This window comes from Solanum dulcamara, chromosome 2 (assembly GCF_947179165.1).
Source record: "Solanum dulcamara chromosome 2, daSolDulc1.2, whole genome shotgun sequence".
In the NCBI taxonomy this organism is placed as follows: Eukaryota; Viridiplantae; Streptophyta; class Magnoliopsida; order Solanales; family Solanaceae; genus Solanum; species Solanum dulcamara.
Window position 1 is genome coordinate 76,196,481 of NC_077238.1, and position 22,635 is coordinate 76,219,115.

Genomic DNA, 22,635 nt, shown 5'->3' on the forward strand with positions numbered 1-22,635 from the left:
TTGAATAACAGTGTGTCATCTCATTTTTCACATTTGTTGTGATTCAGATAAATTCTAATAACTATTGTAATGCTATTATTGATTTGTTAGGTTGCATATTGCCGTTGGCGTATGGTATTGTTGATACGGAAAATGATGCATCATGGACGTGGTTTTTTCAGAATTTCAAGAATGCATTTGGTGAGAGGGACAATATGTGTGTTGTATCAGATAGGAACGAAAGCATAATCAAGAGTGTAAGCATGGTATTTCCCAATGCTCCTCATTTTGCATGCATATGGCATATATGGAAAAATGTGTGTACTAAATACAGAAGGAGGAAAGCTGTACTAAGTGACATCTTCTATTCAATGGCCAAGGCATACCGAAAAGATGAAGTCGATAAATTAATGGCCAAAGTTGAAAGAATCGATCAACGGGTGGCACAATATTTTAAAAATGCAGGATACGAAAAGTGGTCAAGGGTTCATGCCACTGTCAACAGGGGTAGAATGATGACTTCTAACATCGCAGAATATATCAATGGATGTCTTGTTGAAGCACGAGAGCTGCCTATAATTGACTTTTTGGAGCAAACGAGAATGTTATTTGGTTCTTGGAACTGTAAAAATAGGGAAATAGCATCTTATACAAAACATACTTTGGGTAGAAAATTCGAAGATATCCTAGTTTCAAACACGATCAAGTGTTCGAGAATGAAGGTACACGATGCATACTGTGTTCGAGAATGAAGGTACACGATGCATACTTTCTGATACATATATACTGATACATCAGTTCTGGTACACGATACATACTTTCTGATACATATATACTGATACATCAGTTTTGATACATCATTTCTGTAATTGATACATACTTTCTGATACATATATGTTAAATTTATTTCTTGGTGGTTGCTGATTCATCAGTTATGTATAACATGTGCTAATTAAATAATGAAACATCAATTATGATACATAAGTTCTACATTTGATACATAAGTTCTGATACATATATGTAAAGATTATTTTTCTTCAGGCTGTTGATTAATCAGATATGCATAACATGTTCTAAATATATACTGATACATCAGTGTAGATACATTAGTTGTGTAGATGATACATAAGTACTAATAGATATATGTGAAGTTTATTTATATCAGTTTGTTGCTAAGTCATTTAGGTATAGCCTGTGCTCATTGTACACTGATATATCAATTCAGATACATCAAATGTGTAGTTGATACATAAGTACTGAAACATATAAACATAATATGTTCTAAATATATACTGATACATCAGTTTTGATACATCATTTTTGTAATTGATACATACTTTCTGATACATATATGTGAAATTTATTTCTTGGTGGCTGCTGATTCATCAGTTATGTATAACATGTGCTAATTAAACAATGAAACATCAATTATGATACATAAGTTCTACATTTGATACATAAGTTCTGATACATATATGTGAAGATTATTTTCCTTCAGGCTGTTGATTAATCAGTTATGCATAACATGTTCTAAATATATATTGATACATCAGTGTAGATACATTAGTTGTGTAGATGATACATAAGTACTAATAGATATATGTGAAGTTTATTTATATCAGTTTGTTGCTTCGTCATTCAGGTATAACCTGTGCTCATTATACACTGATATATCAATTCGGATACATCAAATGTGTAGTTGATACATAAGTACTGAAACATATAAACATAACATATTTTAAATATATACTGATACATCAGTTCTGATACATCATTTCTGTAATTGATACATACTTTCTGATACATATATGTGAAATTTATTTCTTGCTGGCTGTTGATTCATCTGTTATGTATATCCTGTGATAATTATTACCCTTTTACATCAGTTCTGATACATAGTTTTGTATGTGAGGAAGGAGTACTGATACATATATTTGAAATATAATTCCTGCAGGTTGTTGCTTCATCAGACTATCTTTATTATGTTTACGAATTAGGTATAAGATACATTGTGTGTCTAGAGAGAAAAACATGCACTTGTGGTAGATTTCAACTAGACGAGATACCATGTCCACATGCAATTGCAGTGTTGAAGAGCAAGAACATTACTGACCTGCATCCATACTGTTCTGATTACTACAAACCAGAGGCGTTGGCAAATACTTATGAATTACCAATGGTTTCAATGCCAGAAAAGAAAGACTGGACTGCTCCGAAGGAAATTTTGGAAGAATATGTCTTGCCGCCAATATACAAAAGGATGCCAGGAAGACCAAAGAAAGGGAGAAAAAAGTTCGCTAGTGAGAATATAACAAGTAGCACAAATTCTTGTGGACGTTGTGGCCACGAAGGCCACAACAGAAAGACTTGTAATTTCATTCCTAAATAGATATAATGTTTGTGGTATCTCGGTATACATTCTATTTGAATCATATAATAATATCTATTTTTATATTTTATATTTGAGTTTGACACGTGACATAAATATAAAAATCTTTTTTCAGTTGATATGTATCAAGGTTAGTACATTTTATTGCTACAATTTTTTTTAAAATAAAATACAGGATGTCCATCGGTTCTCCTTGACTTGGATTAATGAAATCTCACATGGTTTATTTTTTGGATCGTTATTTTCCCAAACATAAACATTCTTGTCTTTTCGACAACCATAATTACACAAGAGTTGTGGGTGATACATAACATCTTATTTGATATAGGTTGTAGATTATCATATGCAGTAAATATTGATAAATGCGAATCTGATACATAAGCAAGATGTATCATAAACGTTAAATCTTGAGACATGGAATTCTTATGCAAGAAAATAATGTATCGGAATCATTAAACGTTGAGAAATGAGAATCTGATACATGTGCATAATGTATCATAATAAATAAATCTTGATTCATGAAAATCTCATACACATATAATATGTATCAGAATTCACAAAATGTGACACTTATGAATATTATACTCGATACAAGTTTGATACAGTAGAATATAAAACATAAACTTTGATTTTATATTCGAGTTTGACACCAGAGAAAAACATACTAAATCTGATATATGGAAATATTAAAACATACTAAATTTGATACATTACAGTTTATGTATCAGATACATTAAAAGTAGCAGAAACACTTAAAATGTTTACTATCAAAAAAAAACTATTGGACATCAATCAGTTCTCCTTGGCTTGGAGAGATGTCTCTCCTAGGTTTTTTTGGATCGTCGTTATCGCTAACATAACCATCCATGGCCTTCTGACAACCATATCTCCATAAGAGTGCGACATATCTTGAACGGAAGAATTCAGCGTTTAGTCCAGTATTTGGAATAGAAATTCTATCACTAAGATATTCAGCAATAATGGCCAGAAAAACTCCACAATCCCTGCAAAGAAAGGAATACACAAGTTTAAAAAAAGTAAAATTGACATATGAATGATTTAGGTATACATAATTGCTAATACTCACAAGCTGTCACTCCCCTGTTGCGCAATTCCTTCAACATACTCAACTGCAAATGGGTGTTGTGGTTCAAGCATGTTACCGGTTGATTTGTCCTTGTATGAATCAAGAGACGACCAATCAGTACGTTCGTTGTTGTCAAAGAAACCACTGTCTTACAGGTATGTTGGTAGCATTGCTGCTATCTTTTGGATCTCTAGGGAAGGGTTGCTACTTCTTCGTCTAGGCGATGAATCATACACACGTATCAACCTCTCTTTCAACACAACTACCGCAAGAACCCAATGAAAATCCCTGTCGCAGTTTACTGGAATGTATACCTCATCTACCAAATGCCAGGGCAAACCGGCTGGTATTGAGAAACCTCTTATTATGTTCTTCACGGATCTCTCGTGATGAGCTGTAACAGTGGCCCTTGCCATATCTTCTTGTGTAGAAATGTTAGGTGAAAGGTGATAGTAGCGTGTGTGTGCATATTCGATGTAAATTTTGAAAATGCAGTTTGTCGTTGTGTATCGATACTGATTGCTCAACTGCATCTTCGATTTCTTCCGAAGGTAGTAAAATATTACATCGATGTGCTGCACATTTTAAGAAAGTATTAGTTATATAACAACTAGCATCATGTATCAGATTATGTATGTATTAGATACATTGATCTATGTATGTATCAGATACATTAATCTGTATGTATCAGGTAGTAAGTATGAGTTGTATCATATTATTTATGATGAAATTTTTACCTCATCGTTCCAGCATCTGTTCGGCTGTGACATTAGGTAGAACCAGTTCTTATCTTTAGGAAATGCCACTACAAAGTCTATTTTTTCAAAGCCGAATGAAGAGCACTTAGATCTGTAATGATCCTCCTTCGAATTCCTGAATGGAAGCTTGTAGTTTAATAACATAACAAATATAATACACAACTTGTATGGGTATAAGTTGAATATATCATACTTACTTGTTGCCATGCGATTTTAGTAGTCCTTTATCTATCCATTGAGAGTAGTCTGTGACAAGCTCGGATGGGGGATGATAGCATATACCAAAACCTTCAAAAGGGTGTGTCTGATGCATAACAGCTGACAAATTTTCCTTTCCCTTTTCACTCGATCCAAAGTTTGAAAGATACGGCGACTGTAAGATCTTCGAAGGAATCCTGCTTCTTCGAAATGGTGTCTTCGCATCGTCCGATAATACATTGGCTTTTGATGGAAGAGTGGTTGGTAGCTGGCTATCGCGTAATAGACATTCATCCTGAACTTGCTCGTGACTAACAGCTGTCAATGGCATGGCTGGTAATAGAAGTTCGTATATTAGAGCATCTATCACATCCAGAGTTTCGGTCGAAAATGGTGCTGAAGTATTGGATTCCGATGTGCTTGGTTTGATTTTTTCTTTTTCAATCTCCTCAACTTGCTCTTCTACTTTGTCAGTTTTATCATCGGCTACTCTTCCATCCTTCTTTCCAGTGTTCTACACGTAATGTATAACGTCGTTAAAAAACTTAATAATGTTGACTTTATCTCAGAAATGTATCTGATACATTACCTGTAATGTATCAGAATCAGCAATAAGCTGATCAGTATCTGCTCTTTGTGGTTCCATTTGGTGTGCTGATACATCCTTCAATTGTGGTGTAAAAATTAATGTTTTCGGTTCCTACAAATGTTAAAAAAACAATTACTTAATAAAAAACTGTGGATATCATACATTATCTTAAAAAACCAATTACTTAATAAAAAATCTGCAGCTATCATACATCATCTGCTACAATGTTATATTGTGATACATCATCCACCTTTTGTATCTTGACGGATGGTTCATCTTTCTGGAAACATAATAACATTTACTTATGATATATATGTACTAAATGTCTAGATATACATATATTTAAAGAGGTTGAGCTTATACAATATATATATATATATAGCATCAAATTGTTCATCAATTTGTTTCTGATACATTACCTTTAATGTATCAGAATAAACATGCTGATCAAATAATTCTGGAACATCTGCTGAAATATTTTGTTCTGATATATTGTCCACCTGTTTTATCATGGTGGATGGTTCAGGTCCCTGAAAACATAATAACATTTACATTTGATACATGACAATGAAAAGTATCCAGAAGTTTAAAAGCATAAATATCAAATATTACATGATGTATGTACCTTAATATCTTTCTGGATATTAGATTGGTAATTTTTTTGGGGTGGGTCAGATTTATTTGCAAAATTGTGCACCTCCAATCCAGTAGGTGCTTCTTGTTGTTCAACCACATGGAATGTTTGATCAAAATCATCTGTTTTAACTTGAGATGATGTGCCAGTCATTCGGTTCGCCATACTGTCGATGGCTTTCAAAAGATCAATGTGATTTGAATCAATTTTATTCTCCAAACGCTTGAACTTCCGGTCAACCTTGATACATGTATATGAAAAATCAGAATGTATCACCTAATTAAAAGTATATTGTATGTGATACATCTTAAAGTAAAAACTTACGTATCTCTTTAGAGACTTCTTTATGGACTTCTTCAATGCTTTGAATTGCATATGAATAATTTGATCCGAATGACCGGAAGATTCACCCCCTACAGCTGACTTCGCCCCTGGTACATTGTCAGGAGAAACAGGCTTTTCTGATTCATTTGGTGGTATGAAATCCTTGTGCATGTTGGCTGTTTCTACTTGAATTGACTTTTTAGCAGGGGAAGTCTTCATTCTTTTGGAAGGAGGTGGAGAAGATGTATCAGCGACATGACTGGATCTTTTTAATAATTCTGTGGGTGTTGTTGTTGAAAAGTCCTCAAATTCGGGGACTTCATGAGGTTTTCTGAAATTGACCTTGGCAGCCGATGTTGAAGCTTCAGGTTTCTGTTGGCTGCCATGAATGACAATAGATTCCATTTTATGTTGAGATTGGACAATGTTGGAGCATGGATACTGCAAAAAATATTGATTGATTGTCAGAAAATAATTGAATAATTGATACATGTTAATGCTGATACATAAACATGATGTATCAGAAATATTAATCCTTCATACATGAGAAACTGATAGAAACACAACATTATCTGATACATAAATGCAGATGTATCATGAGATGTAATTCTTGATACATTATAATTTGATACATAAGATAGAGTTTTCATGAGCTGTAAATACTGATAAATGAGTTTCTGGTACATACAATTATATGTATCAGAAAGGTTATATAAAGTATATGTATCAGATATATTATATCTTGATACATTTATATCCTGATACATAAATATATGAGCTGATACATCTACTTTATGAATCAAATTATACTGTATCAAGGTCACGAATATATAATGTATCTTAGATTTTATGTATAATGAATCAGTGCATAAACGAATAATATTCAAAGCATGTACCTCACTGAAGATGGTAGACATGAAGGTCTCAAATTTTGGCTTCACAGCGACAACACGCCAGTTAAGAATTCTGGGAATTTTATTACCCACTCTTACAGCAATTTCAGAGGGAACTTGAGATGCACATTCATATATCCAAACATTCAGAGCGTATGGCATGCCGCCTAGACGATACATTTGTATGGCATTTGAAAACTCCTGACGCATTTCTTTTATCAATTTTGAAAATGCTATTTTCCCCCCATGGATATTGCTCATACCTACCATCTTCTACCATCTTAAAATCATCAACTGATATAGGTGCATCACCTAGTTGAGAAAAAACAAAAGTGTGGATGAAATAGAGAATGGCCATCTGAACAACGTCTTCGTTTGTTATCCATCCTCCAACTAGAAAACGCTCAATGAAACGAGCTTTGTTGACCCCATTTTTGGCACCAGGAAAATATAAAGACAATAATCTACTTGTCTGGTCATCAGAATACCGAAAGTCATTCATATTATCGGTACATCGCAAACCAGTAATGATAGCAAAATCATTTATTGTAAATCGTAGTATATTACCCTGCACATGACGAATGTGCAATTCTTCTTTATTTTTTTGGTCTACCTCAAGAAGTAAGAGGCATTTGATGATTTGCCCTTGAAAATTATAGTTTGGCATATCTAAGTAGTGACCAAATATGAATTGCCTAAATAACTTTATACCTTCTTCACCTATTGATGATTCAAAATCATCAAGAAAATTAGCCCTATATGTCGTTCCGAATCTCAATGGGTGGGACGGGATCTTCTTGATGACGTATTTCATTCCCTGCGTTGACATGAAAATGGTTAAATACAACTTGAACTTTATACATAAATACGATGTATCATATGCATTAAAATATCTGATGCATGAGATGAGATTATGATACATACAGAAGATGTATCAGAAACAGTTATATATTATAATCTGATACATAAATGTAGAAGTATCAGAATCATTAAAACTTGAAACATCAAAAAATGACACTTACACATGAATCATGATGTATCAAAAATAGTAAATCTCCAAAAAATGGCATTTGAAAAAAACATTATGTATCTGATACATAAATGCATTAAAACTTGAAATAACAGATACTGAGACTTAAAGATAATGTATCAGAAATAGTAATTCTCAAAAAATTTCATTTGAAAAAGACATTATGTATCTGATACATAAATGATATGTATTAGCTTCATTAAAACTTGAAACAACATAAAATGACACTTAAACATGATGTATCAGAAATAGTAAATCTCCAAAAAATTGCATTTGAAAAATACATTATATATCTGATACATAATGTATATGTATCAGAATCATTAAAAATTAAAACAACAGAAACTGACACTTAAACATGATGTATCAGAAATAGTAAATCTCCAAAAAAATTCCTTTTAAAAAGACATTATGTATCTGATACATAAATGATATGTATCAGAATCATTAAAAATTAAAACAACAGAAACTGACACTTAAACATGATGTATCAGAAATAGTAAATCTCCAAAAAAATTCCTTCTAAAAAGATATTATGTATCTGATACATAAATGATATGTATCAGAATCATTAAAACCTTCACAAAATTTTCATTCTAAAACAAAAAACTTAATTGAACCCATACCTTTGGGAGATTAGGGCGTGTTGTAACCCCTTCAATCTTGTTGTCTATTTCTTTGGGTGCATGTTTAACTGTAGCTTTCGACTTCAATTTCTCACGTAGCTTATTCATCACTGCTGGATCGTTACGATGTTTGGATCTAACTTCGTCGTAACCTTCCCAAGACGAATCAGAACCAGGAGAAACAAGAATTCCTTGATTTTTATTGGACTGTTTGAGACCATGAACGGATTCCATATGTATCATTGAAGGTATGAGAAACAAAAATAGAAAGATTTACAGAAGAAAGCAAATGATAAAAATTTAGAGGATTTTTCAAAGATTTTCAGAAGAAATCAAAATATACAAATTTTAGGAGAAATCAGATTGAATGAGGATGAAGTGAAATTCCATATAAGGAAAGATTAAAATATACCTTAGTTGGAACCTTGAAATTGATTAACGGTTGAAGAGTATCAAATTAACTAGAGCAAATTAGGGCAAGGATGAAGGAAGATGCGGATGTATCAGTGAGGTATAGAGAGAGAAAGGAAAAAGAGGGAATTTGGAAATTTTTTGGTGTATAAGGGAATAAAAGTAAATATAGTAGGGGAATATGTGTAAAAGGGTAATTTACCCTAAAAATAATAACAATATATGTGCAGGTTATATTCATCACTGGTGAATATATACAATATAAGTTGATATTATTGACCTATAATGCAAAGTAAATATACATTTGGGCTAGAAAACAAAGCCTTAGAACTCCAAATCCCAAATCTAAACACATCTATACAAGCCTAATTGTGTTAATAGATCAACGCCAAATGTAGACAATTAGCAATTCAATTACATAAAATTGCACGTTTTTTGATTAAAATAGGTTGATCTTTAATTTTTTTTCCTTTGGTAACTGAAGTCATGCCTGAACATACCTTGTAGAATATTAAGATACGAAAATATAAATTTATGCCCCGCGAAAAAATTGTTTATTAGGTAAAATAATAATTAAAGACCGACACAATATAGGGGCAAAAGTGTAAATAACACACTAGGATACTGTTGTTCAAAACCATTTATGGTACGAAATTAAATGGGCCTTCCTTTTCTTGCTTGAACATAAAATACAAGACACGAACGTTGGAAGTCCATTTTACGAGCAGTATATTCGGCCCGGCCCAGTACTGCATTATGATACAAAAGGTAGTAAAAATAGTGTTTATTGATCATTGTTTGCGCCAGCTGAACCACCTTTGAGTTGATGGGTTTAGCCGAATTCTCTTCGATGAAAAATTATACTATTTATGTATATTTAAAATAATTTTTTTATATATATAGTAGATATCGAACCTCCTTTGACTAGTTTGTATATTTACTCTTCGAATTTTGAACCCCTTAATAAAAATTCTAGTTCCGCCACTGATTTGCGTTATAATTAAAAAACAAGTAATTGTGATAAATTTTACCATTTATCTTAAAGTTTCACTTATGAAACTTTTATAAAAATTGAAAAATAATTATTTGTGAATTTTACCGCAAAATGTACAACTGAAGAATTCATGTTCATTTTGTAGAAAATTCCTATAATAATAGCCTATATGAACTCACACAAAACATTAGAAATGCGCAACATCTTTAATTTTAAAAAAAATTGCGACCACCTAGGCATATTTCCTTTACGATTTAACAAAATCTGTAATAAATAAACCAAACAAAATCTTTTGTTGTCCATAAATGTTAATACCAATAATTGATAGAAAATCTATAAAATTCCTATGCCTTAAATAAAAGTGGGACGTGAAGATCTCTCAAATATATATATTTTTATACGTTGTGTCAGTGGCGGACCCAGAAATTTTATGAAAGGGGTTCAAAAAAAAATTAAACATGTCAATCAGAAAAAAATATCTGCTTATTCGGATTCGAACCTACGAGCTGAGACAAGCTAAGGCAAAATATTGAACCCCATTTGCCACTAAGCTAGTCATTTGGCTTATGCTCAGGGGTTCAATTTTTTAATGAAGGGGGTTCGGATGAACCCTGAATTGCACGTGGATCCGCCCCTGCGTTGTGTTATTTGCTTTATATTTTACTATTTTATTGTTATAATATTCTTATAAGTCATTATAATAATCATGCTGAAATAGTTTTTCCACCTCATAAAAAGAATAAAATCTGCATATATTATATTATATTTAAATTTTATTTTTATAATTATACTAAATATATTATTATTATCATAAATAAAAATGGGATCACAAATAATATGATGAATCCAAATTTTGTCTGTTTACTGAGGCCGACAGAGGATCCTATCCTATGTTAATTAATTAAAATATAGACCATTGTTAACAAAATTAATAATTATGGGATTAGTATTTAATAAGTAGCATAGTATAAGGGCGTTAATTAAAATAATTAATTTTAGTTGCTCCAAAAGACAAAAAGTGCACGTGCATGTTTGTCCCAAGAAGCATCGAGATATTTTAGTCAAAGTTGCAGTGCACGTGCCTTTCTGGTCAAAGATCAAATTACATTGCATGATTCTATGGGCTTAAAGATATTTATCATCTCCTTAAATGAGTTGGCGGGGGGGGGGGGGGAATTTTTAGCGGAAGGAAAAAATATATATTAGGTGATTTTTTAAATTATTTTAAATTTTAATAAGGTGATTTGGTATGATTATGCAGGTGGAAGATATATAATAAATATTTAGTAAAATAATAAAGATATAATAAATTGACTTGAATATCATTACTAAAAAATAAAAATTATATTCTAAATTTTGATAGACGAAGTTTCATATACGGCTACTTGCTAATAAATAATATCATATCAAATTTTTTTTAAAAAAATAGCAATATATAATATCTAAGTTTACAGAGAAATCATAAACTCATGTGTTTCATATTTTAGCCTATAAAATTTACTTCTAAGTAAAGTATACATGGACAATTTCTTTTCATATCCATATAAGTCTTGATGGACAAGTTATATGGTATAATTATGTGAGCAGGAAATAACTAGTACATGACTAAATAGTCGAATAATAAAGAAAGGTCAAAAATAAAAATTGAGTTATGCTATATACGAACATAGAGTATTGTTGTATACGAATATAGAATATTGTTGTATTTATTTGGCAAAGTAAAGGAAAAAAGCTAACAAAGTTGAGGGTTAATCCCAAGCTACAACAACAAAATATTATATTATTTATATATAATTTATAATATATATCGATGTTGAATATTTTTAATTTGACTTTTTAAAAAATTGTTTTTTCATATTTTAAATCTATTTAATAAAAATTTTGATTTCGTCAAATTCAAAAATGATTGGGAAAGGATAATTACTAGTGATGAATATAAAGGTAAGGAATTGCATGTTACTTCTGTTCAGTTCATTTCTAACTTTTGCTAGATTTCTTTCACATAGACGAAAAATTTAATTAACGTTAATAATATTGTTCACAGCTGTTTTTTTAATTATTATTTGTTCTTTTTTCTTTTATTTACTTATTGATTTTTGTTTTCTGAAGATAAACTTCAAGTTGGATTAATTATATATGATTATATTTAACGTGTTTAATTAACTCCAAGTGGGCATTTCCAACTTGTTGAATGAAGCTATATGAGATTGCGTGTGCCCAAGTTCGGTTCACCCCCATTTTTTTATTGTAAGTTGTAAGGGGTAGTTATTTTTTTTTAAAAATAATAATTTTTGTTTAATAAATTAATATTATAATTTCATTCTTTTTGTTGGTGATAATTCACATTAGTAGGCTAGTACATCCACGTCTGATGGCACATGCTATTAAGCCAATTAAGAAGGATGGCCAATAACTTGGATTATACTAAGCAAAAGAGGATATTTATATATACCTCTATATTCTAGATTGAAAATATTATGTTCAGATAAATTCAGCATCGTAATACAACATTTGTCCTTGAAAATGCATTTATACTTGTTTACAAAAAGAATATAAAAGTATACTTACAAGGATAAAGACAAATTGCAAAATAAAATAAAATGGAGAGGGAATAATTATGACGCTTTCTTTTTTAAAAAGGGTATTTATAGAATTAAGAAAATGAAATTTCTGATAAAATAGTAGTTTGAATATTAGTCAAGTTAAAATTGCTTACATTAGTCTAAAATCTAAGTGACAAAAGCTTATGTGCAATATCTTATATTTATTGATTTGATGCAAAATATGTATACTGATCTACATATGGAGTAGGAATTTGTTGGCATAAATTTTTTATGTATTCAATATTTATATCAATTCAATAAATTTAAAATATCTATTTGTACATATAATTTTATGATTTATTATTAAATCATAAATAATTAACACATAATTTTACCTTAATTTATAATATAATATCAATAAATTAGTATATCTTGATGTATTTTTTTAAAAAATATATCTTGATGTAATTAAATACTACAATAGTTTTTTATGGTTGGTTCAAACTTCAAACAAAAGCAAGTGTATTTATTTATTAATTAATATTGGGTTCAAAACCAAAGGGACGTAAAAGGTGCAACTTGGTCCGGGTGGGTCGGCTAAGTGGGAAACCCGAGGAGGGAACCCATTTTCCTAATTCCAAGTATTTTTATTGGATCAACCAGCTCCATTTTATCCTGCAAATTAGGTTAGCTTAATTTTATAATAATAAAACTATTATTATAATCAACATTTAAGAGTTTCATTCTAAAAAGTGAGAGTAAATTAATTTATTTATTATTTCAAGAATGACCCATTTGAAGATTGTTGATGTTCAAATTTAGTTAATTTAAATTGGGATCGAGCTCTTCATCGTTGAATTATATATATCTCGAGGACAGGGCATATGCAAGGGGTTACCGGGTTTACGTGAATTCATGTTCTCCTCTCGAAATTTCATGTTATATTTTGAAAAAAAATATTGAAATATAGATTTGTGAACCCACACTCTGAGTATCATATAATGCGATGAAAATTGAGTGCACATCTCTAAATGAGGTTAGAAATTTGAAATTTTATATTTATCTTTTTTTATTTTTCTTTCTAAAATTAGGTAACATCTTTAGAAGTTGTTATTGATAGCTTTTTTGGCATTTTAAATAGATAACAATTAATTTTGAACCTATTATTTTAAAATTTTAACGATTTTTAGTGATAAGAACCTAAATGTAAAACCGGTCAAATTTATATCTTAGATACACCTTTTATAATAGTGCACCCATCATCTCAAAATCCTGAATACACCTCTGCTCGAGGATAAGTAGTTACTTATTTGTTTTAGTTAGTGCGATAAGTATAACTTCTTGTTCGTTATTTGGAAGTTGGAAGGTTTTAGTTTTATGTTCCCTTCCTATGTAGCGGCGGAGCCACCTTGAGTTCAGGGGGGTTAGTCGACTTCCGTTCGACGAAAAATTATATCATTTATACATAATTAAAATAATTTTTTATGCATATATAGTAAATGTTGAACTATTTTGACTAGTTTGTATGTCCACTCTTCAGATTTTGAACCCCCTTAATGAAAATTCTGGCTCCACCACTGTTCCTATGTACTCTCTACGTTCATTTTTACTTGTCATGTTTTGCTTTATGAGAGTTAATTTGACTAAATTTTAGAACTAAATTGAGTCAGATTAATTTAATATTTAGAATTTAAAATTTAGATGTTCGAAAACTATATGAAAAATACTATAAGTTGCAATCTTTGACATATTGATATAATGAAAAAAATAAATCTTAAAATGTTAATCAAAATCCACATAATTTAACTTTCAAAAAGTAAAATGTAACAAATAAAAATGAACCGAGAAAATACTTGTTTTGCTTTTAAAATATATAAGATAAGGGTCAAACACCAAACCTCCTATCATCACGGTCCATCGGAAGGTGAAATTTTAATTTTAAAAAAAGGAAATTACCACGATAATTAAGTATCATGAGGTGATGTATGATTAGATTTTTCATAATCAGTTATACTCTGTGTAATGTGAGCAGAGGCGGATCTAGGTATATAGGAGGGAGTGTCACGCCATCCACAAGCTTCAACGGAAACTCTATGTATATTAGGCATATATATAGAATATATATGTTAATCAAGGACGTGCCACCCATAAAAAAAAAGTACTATGTGGTGTCAGTGGTAAAGGGGCAGAAATTCAAGTCTTAAGTTGTGGGATTGAATCTCCTTAGTACTCTTTTTCTAAAAAAAAATTATTTGACTAAACATAAACAAAAGTTTTGTCCTTTTCCTCTTTTTCTTTCTCTTCAAATCCTAACTCCCCCATCAAACTTTTTAAAATTTTCATGGCCCACTAATCGATAAGTCTACTTGACACCCAGAAATTTTAAATCCTGGATCAACCTCTGGACGTGAGTGATAATAATTTTACTTGTTTATCATTATAAGCTATGGTACATCTCACAACAAAAGCTAAATTTTCTCATAATTTGTTTTGATAAAATAAACCTTGATATTATATTGTATATAAAAGAAGTCTAAAACTTGTCTAGGTTAATGTTTTTTGAATGATTCTTGATCAATAGAATGGATCTAATTAAATCAATGAATTATAGACCGTAAGTCTTGAGATATGATTAGTAACAAGGAGGTTAAAATGCATTAGTGCATAATTTTTGAAAACATTTTATAATATTTTCTACTATAAGTTAAGTTGAATTAATCATTTAATTGCATTTTATAACCAGAACAAATTAAAATTTCTTTGCTGGAACGGAGCGCTGGAGTAATACGCAAAAAAATTCCTCTCTTTATTCCATATTAATTGAATTTTTGAGAAATTTTTTATTGTTCAAAATAATATTGACATTCCATGGGGATTAGTTCATCATCCCATTTCTTAGGACGATCACGATGAAATTTTGGAACTTAGAACAATATTTAGCTATACAATAACATGTGGAAAACACTTGTTGCTTTGAATGCAAGAACTTTTTTTTTTTTAGCAAGGTCAAAAACTTTATATTTAAAAATTTAATTATTGTTCGAGTTTCACTTTATAAATTCATGTAAATAAATAAATAAGTACGTAATATTTTTGGATTGAGAAGTTCAATTGTCTAGACGTTATCATTTATGAAAACATTTGAAATTTTAAATATTTTTTACTTTATTTAATTTGAAATTTATAATCGAAGTTGAATATAGAGTTGTGTTTAAAATAATATTAAGACTGAACCAAGAACATCACTGGTTCAACCAAATACCGGCTCGATGCGGCTTCTTCTTATATTTGAATGTATTTCAATACTGCAATTTCAAAAGTAAAAAATAAGGTGCAAAACAGATTATATGATATTTTTCAAATTTGAAATATAAATTTAAGTTTTTATTGAAAAAATTTTATGGCCAAACGCTAATTTTAAAATGGGTGGAAAATACATTGGCTCATTGTCATTTTCATTTCGGAATTAGACTTGCATTGAAAAATATGCCATCAAACACGCATCGTTAACATCTCTCATTGAAATTTAGCACTTCTCGCGGAGAAATATCTTTCGGTCTCAAAATAAATGTCATCTTAATAAAAAAATTATTTCGAAATAAGTGTCATCTCATAAATTAAAGACAAAAATTAATATATTTTTTCAACTATTTTCTTATACTTTATCTTTATAATAGTGTTCAATTTTTAAGAATTAAATAGAGGATATATAATTTAGTAGACTATATATCATATTAATTGATTTCTTAATGAACACAATTTTATAACTAAGGTGACATTTATTTTGAAGCGGAGAAAGTATGAGGTTAGTTACATTATGTCAAAAGAATAAATTTTTGTGGCTAAAAACAGATTCATAATTTAAATTTATGAATTTTTGTGATAATTTCAAATTAATATATGATAACAACTGAGCTTATCATTACATGTTTATAAATATTTAATAATTTTTTTAATAAAAATGTAAAAGCAATACAAAAGCGACTAAATTTAATAAATCCATAAACTATGCTCTAAATTCACCACTATTTGTACCGCCATTTTTAAAACTCAGGATCTCCTTAAATAATTCATAGATTATATATGTCCACTTAATTTATGTGATTTTCTTTTTTTGTACTTGATGTTTCCACTTATAATTTACTGAAAATACCAGTTATGTACCTTGTTTCTTTCATACACTTGAAATTAAATACAATTAAGTGATATGTGTTTTTATTTTAATTTTAAATTATTATTGATTAAAATAAATTAGTTAATTTATTAGAAATTAAACAGCATGGCACCGCCATTTGTAACGAATGAATCCAAATTTACGTGTTGCGTATCTCATGCAACGTGGAGATTTGGTTACTGCCATTTACGTCCAAAATTTCCAATTCTCCTCACGGATGGCTAAATGACAAAAATAACATGGCTTTGGCTCCATTCACCCCCCCCCCCCACACCCCCCTTGAAACAAGCAAATACAAAGCGGGGGTTATGATAAGATGGTTGGAATTTCTCCGCTTATAAAATTTTGTTAGAAGTATTGAGTTGTGGTAAGATGGTTGAAATATTTCCGGTCTTAACTAAAAGTCTTAAATTTTAATTGAAAACAGAAAAGATTTTTTTGGAAGCATTGGGTAATGGGCAGTAGATGGTTGGAATTTCTCCGCTCTTAATTAAAAGTCTTAAATTTAATTTAAAATAAAAAATATTTTCTTGAAAGCGCTGGGTTATGATAAGATAATTGGAATTTCTCCGCTCTTAATCAGAAGTATTAAATTTTAAATGGAAACAAAAAAAGATTTCGTTAGAAGCATTGGGTAGTAGATGGTTGAAATTTCTCTGCTCATAATCAGAAGTCTTAAATTTAATTGGAAACAAAAAAGATTTTGTTGGAAGTATTGGATTGTGGTAAGATGGTTGAAATATCTCCGCTCTTAATCAGGAGTAAATTTTATTGGAAACAAAAAAGATTTTGCTGAAAGCGTTGGGTGATAAAATGATTGGAATTTCTCCACTTTTAACCATAAGTCTTAAATTTAATTAAAAATAAAAAAATATTGAAAGCGTTGCATTGTGGTAAGATAATTGAAATTTTTTCGTTCTTAATTAGAAATCTTAAATTTTAATTGAAAATACAAAAAAAATTATTGAAAGTTTCGCCTTTAAAGATAAATCATATAATATGTGAATTTAAATTTAATCAAATTCTAAATATACAACAACAACAATCCAGTGAAATCCCACATCATGGGGTCTGGAATCAAATTCTAAATATAAATATTAAATATATCAGAGGATGATATTATTTTAATTTTTGGAAAACAGAAACAAGCAAAGGTTTTAAAAAAAAAGAATCTAACTATAGACCATTTGTACGGCATGTACTCAATATATTTTAGGAGGATCTCAATCCAGAGAGACCTAGCTATTTTAAACAAGCAAACTGAAACGGGAAAAGACCTATTTATATAAAAGTAAAAAATTTCATATAAAAACAAATACAACTTTATATCGCAAAATAATCTTGTAAGAAATATATTATCAGTGTTTCTTCTTAAAAAAAATAGAAAAATATACTTCAAATAAAAATATATTATTAATAGTTATTCAAAAACTTAAGACCACCAATTTATTTTTAACTTTAGGCCACCAAATGCTTGAGCCTTCCTTTTATTAAATCGTTAGCATCGCATAAAAACATTCCCCCTGGAGTAGCTGTTAATACAAATAAGAGAAATTCTATTACAGCCAGGGCTGAACTAAATGTAACCGTAGAAGAACATTCAAGAAAATTAAAAAAATAAATTATATATCTATATTATTATAAAAGCATGAATATAAATGTTGATTAACCAAAATATTTATTTAAAGTTGATTTACTTATTTGCCCTTTTAAGTTAAATTTTTCTCTACCTAAAAAATAACTAATGGGTATAAATATAATTTTGTACTAGGAAAAAATAAAATATATTCTATTAGGACTAAATTTATTGCATGATACATTATACCCTATTAATACTAGGAGCTTAACATTAAATTTATTTCAAGTAAATTATGAGTAGAGAATTTTTACACGATTTATAATATTAGTTGATCAAATGACTTTTATATCCTTAATGAGTAAATATTTAATCGTTATAACTTTAATTAATTTCAAAGTCCTACATATTTGCATAATAATTAAATAATATTTATTTTTAAAAAATAGTAAATGATAATTTTATCTATTATAAAATCTTTTAATAAAGGGCAAAATGTTCAATCAACAATTCAATAAGATACAACCTCCCGTCATTAACCTTTTTCCTTAAATTCAAGATGATTCGAGACCCAACTCCTGGATCCTGGATCGGATCGAGGTCGGATCTCAATTTGAGTTTCGAATCTCGAATCAAAATTTGAGGTAATATTTTGAGTGGGGGTGTCAGGGATGGATCCCGAGTTAGGTGTCAGAGTGGGATTTTGTGTCGGATGTCGGAGTCAGATTTCAAATTGAGAGTCGAGGTCGGATCCCAAGTCAAATATCGGAGTGGGTCCTTAATAGATCATCAGGATCGAGTGTCGAGATCGAATCTCGATTCAAAAGTTGGATCTCATGATTGGGTTATGATTCAAAAGTCGGGTACCGAATCGAGATTTAGAGTCAGGTCCTAGGTCGAAAGTCGGGATCAGATTCTAGGTTGGGAGTCCGGGTCGAGTATCGGGGTTAGATATCGATTTGCAAGTCAGGTTCAAGGTTTGATGTCGGGGTTTGGTCTCGGGCGGTTCAGGAGTCGAAAGTCAGGAATAGGTGTCATGTCGGATGTTAGGGTCGGGTTGGATTAGATCTTAATTCAAAATTCGGGTGCAAGATCAAATCTCTGATCAAAAGTTGGATCCCAATTCGAAATTCAGATCGGGTCATAGGTCAGAAAATAGTGTTGGAAGTCGGGTCCCAGATCAGTTTTGAATGTTAAGTTTCAAGATTGGATGTCGAGGTCGAGTTTTAGTCGGGTCCAGAATTGAATGTAGAAATCAAATCTCAGGTCAGAAATTGGTCTCAGATCGAGTCCTAGGACGAGTGTTGTATCGGGTCTTGAGTTAGGAGTTGGGACGAGTCTTGGTTTGAAAGTTGAGTCCCAATTTAGGTGTTGAGGTTGGATGCCAGGGTTGAGTTTCGAGTCTGATGTCAGGATGGGACTCCGAATTAGTCATCGGGGTTCTTTTTTGTATGATAATTGATAGGGAGTAACGTGCAAAGCACGTTCATAAACACTAGTTATTATAAAAGCATGAATATAAATGCTGATTGACCAAAATATCCATTAAAAGTTGATTTACTTATTTACCCTTTAAAGTTAAAATTTCTTCTATCTAAAAAATTACTAATGGATATTAAATTTTATACTAGGACTAAACAAAACATATTTCTATTAGGACAAAGTTTATTTGAAAGATACATAATATCCTATTAATACTATGAGCTTAACAATAAATCTATTTCAAGTAAATTAAGAGTAGTAAATTTCTACATATTTTATAATATTGGTTGACCAAAATATCTATTATATATTGAACGACTTTTATATCCTTAAAGAGTAAAAATTTAATGGTTATAAATTTAATTAATTTCAAAGTCCTACATATTTAAATAATTATTAATAACAATTATTTAAAGAAAATAGTAAATGACAATTTTATTTGTTGTAGAAAAATAGTAAATGATAATTTTATCTATTATAGAGTCTTTCAATAAAGGACAAAATGGTCAATTAACAATTCAATGAGATACAACCTCCCATAATTAACCTTTCTTGTTAAATTCAAGATGATTCGAGACCCAACTCATGAATTCTGGGTCTGATCGAGGTCGGATCTCAATTTGAGTGTTGGATCTCGAGTTAGAAATCGAGGTAAGATCCTAATTGGGGTGTCAGGGTTCGGTCTTGAGTTAGGCGTTAGGGTGGGGTCTTATATTGGGTGTCGAAGTTGGGTTTATAATCCAAAATCAAGGTCGGGTATCAGGTCAAGTATCGGAGTGAGTCCTTAATCAATCATTGGGATCGAGTGTCCGGATCTAATCCTGATTTAAAGTTTGGATCTCGTGGTCGGATTCTAATTAGGATGTTGGTGTTGGAAGTCGGGTCTCGGATCAGTGTAGGGTATCAAGTGTCGAGGTCGGATGTTGGAATCGAATTTTGAATCGGATCGATGGTTGAATGTCGGGATTGGATCTCGAGCTAGAAGTCGGGTCTCAAATCGAGTCCTGGGACAAGTGTTAGATCAGATCCTGACTCAAAAGTCGGGATCGAGTTTTGGTTCGGAAGTTAAGTCCCGATTCAGGTGTCATGTGTCGAGGTCGGATGTCAAGGTCGATTCCCGAGTCAGATGTCAAAATAGGACTCCGAATTAGTCATCAAGGTTCTTTTTTGTATGATAATTGATAGGGAGTAACGTGCAAAGCACGTTCATAGACACTAGTATGTTAAAGAAGCGAATATTGAATCAAACTAAATCTTAAAAGTTAGCTTAATATGAAAGATTGTCCAAAAACATACAAGGAGATAAATTTGCTTCCCACGGATTGATGTAGGACTCAACATCCCTGCCAATTCAAAAATGAATATCTGAAGCGTGGATAATATAAAATAGGAGTCTAATATTGGGTGAAAATTAAACTTGTTGGATCTAACTGTAATACCATATTAAATAAATAAATATCGAACCCAAATTAAAACCATAATATAGCTCAAAAAATAATGACTTAATTGTTCAAAGTATTATAAAAAAATATTGATCTGCAACCATCAATGTGAGACGCAACAAAATTAAAATTTGAACCAAAATTACTGAGCTCTAACTGTTGAATCTATATACCTTAATTATAACAGTGACTTCCTCCTACATGGAAGAAGATTCAAACTATGTTAAAATGACAGAATTGAAAGTCGAATTTATAATTCAAAAATATTTTAGATTTTTTTATTACTACATTTAAAGCTCTCATTGATGAAAACAAATTCAATTTAATTTTCCGATCAAAAAAATTCAATTGACTAGCTATATCATTGGCCCAATGTATACTCATTTCTCACTCGGCTGAGTTAGAATTTAAAGTTAATAATCTTAAGTTTTAAGGTTGAATAGTCATCGTGTTTGCGTAATTAAATATATTAATAGTAAAATATAGAATTTCAACAAAAATTACTGATTCATTTAACATGTACATAAAATTGTAGCTTTGCCTCAACCCCCTCCTATTCTCCAAACAAAATCTTAACGCCAACAAAATTTATAACAACTAATTGGTATTTATTATCAGAATAATAATAATAATAATAATAATAATAATAATAATAATAATAATAATAATAATAATAATAATAATAATAATAATAGCAAAGAAGAGAAAGTATAATAAAGGAAGAGAAAGGGAGAGAGAAATAATATGACAGAGAGAGAAAATTAGAGTAGAAATGTTATCTGTGTACATTAATATATAACGCAGAATACGTTGCCTTTTATAGGCAAAATTATTTGAAAAACTATTGATCTACAGTAAAGCGTGAGCTACAATGAAAATATGATTCATCTACAGTGAAAGTACTATCATCTGCAGTAAAAATACTATTTATCTACAGTGAAAGTGGGTCTCATGGACATCCACTTGTTTTACAACACTTCTCCTTGGATGTTCATGTACAAAAGAAAATATGCACATAATTATTTCTAATTCGCATTGGCTGATGCCTCATTAAAACCTTACTAGAAAAATCTAGTGGGATAAAATTTTGCTTAAGGAAAAAAGAGTACAACGAGAATTTTACTTTCCCTGATGAAGACATCATTTAATATCTCGAAGATGATGAATTCCAATCTTGTATCTCAATTTCTCAATGGTTGAAGTTGGCAATGTCTTGGTGAACATATTTGCTTAATTATCACTTGAACGAACTTGTTGAACATCCATTTCACCGTTCTTTTGAAGATCAAGAGTAAAGAAAAATTTTGGTAAAATCTATTTTGTTCTGTCTCCTTTGATGTATCCTCCCTTCAATTGAGCTATAGATGCAACATTGTCTTCATACAATATTGTTGGAACATCTCTTTTCAAAGAAAAACCACATGTATCTCGAATGTGTTGAGTTATTGATCTTAATAAAATACATTTTCGACTTGATTCATGAATGACTATTATTTCTGCATTATT

The 22,635-nt window shown here is 30.4% G+C and overlaps 2 protein-coding genes across 2 annotated transcripts; one reads left to right on the forward strand and one right to left on the reverse strand.

The window, feature by feature from the left end:
- The first annotated feature begins 350 nt into the window (after positions 1-350).
- On the forward strand, positions 351-2,368 carry LOC129879851 (uncharacterized). Its single transcript, XM_055953570.1, has 2 exons — positions 351-701; positions 1,934-2,368. Exons 1-2 carry the CDS (start codon positions 351-353, stop codon positions 2,366-2,368), a joined length of 786 nt encoding a protein of 261 aa, XP_055809545.1.
- Positions 2,369-3,572: 1,204 nt separating this feature from the next.
- Positions 3,573-4,544, reverse strand: LOC129877335 (uncharacterized). The gene is made up of 3 exons (XM_055952832.1): positions 4,411-4,544; positions 4,193-4,328; positions 3,573-4,030 (listed from the first exon to the last, which is right to left on the reverse strand). The coding sequence occupies exons 1-3, from the start codon at positions 4,524-4,526 to the stop codon at positions 3,605-3,607; spliced, it is 678 nt and encodes a 225-aa protein (XP_055808807.1). The 5' UTR covers positions 4,527-4,544; the 3' UTR covers positions 3,573-3,604.
- Positions 4,545-22,635: the final 18,091 nt, after the last annotated feature.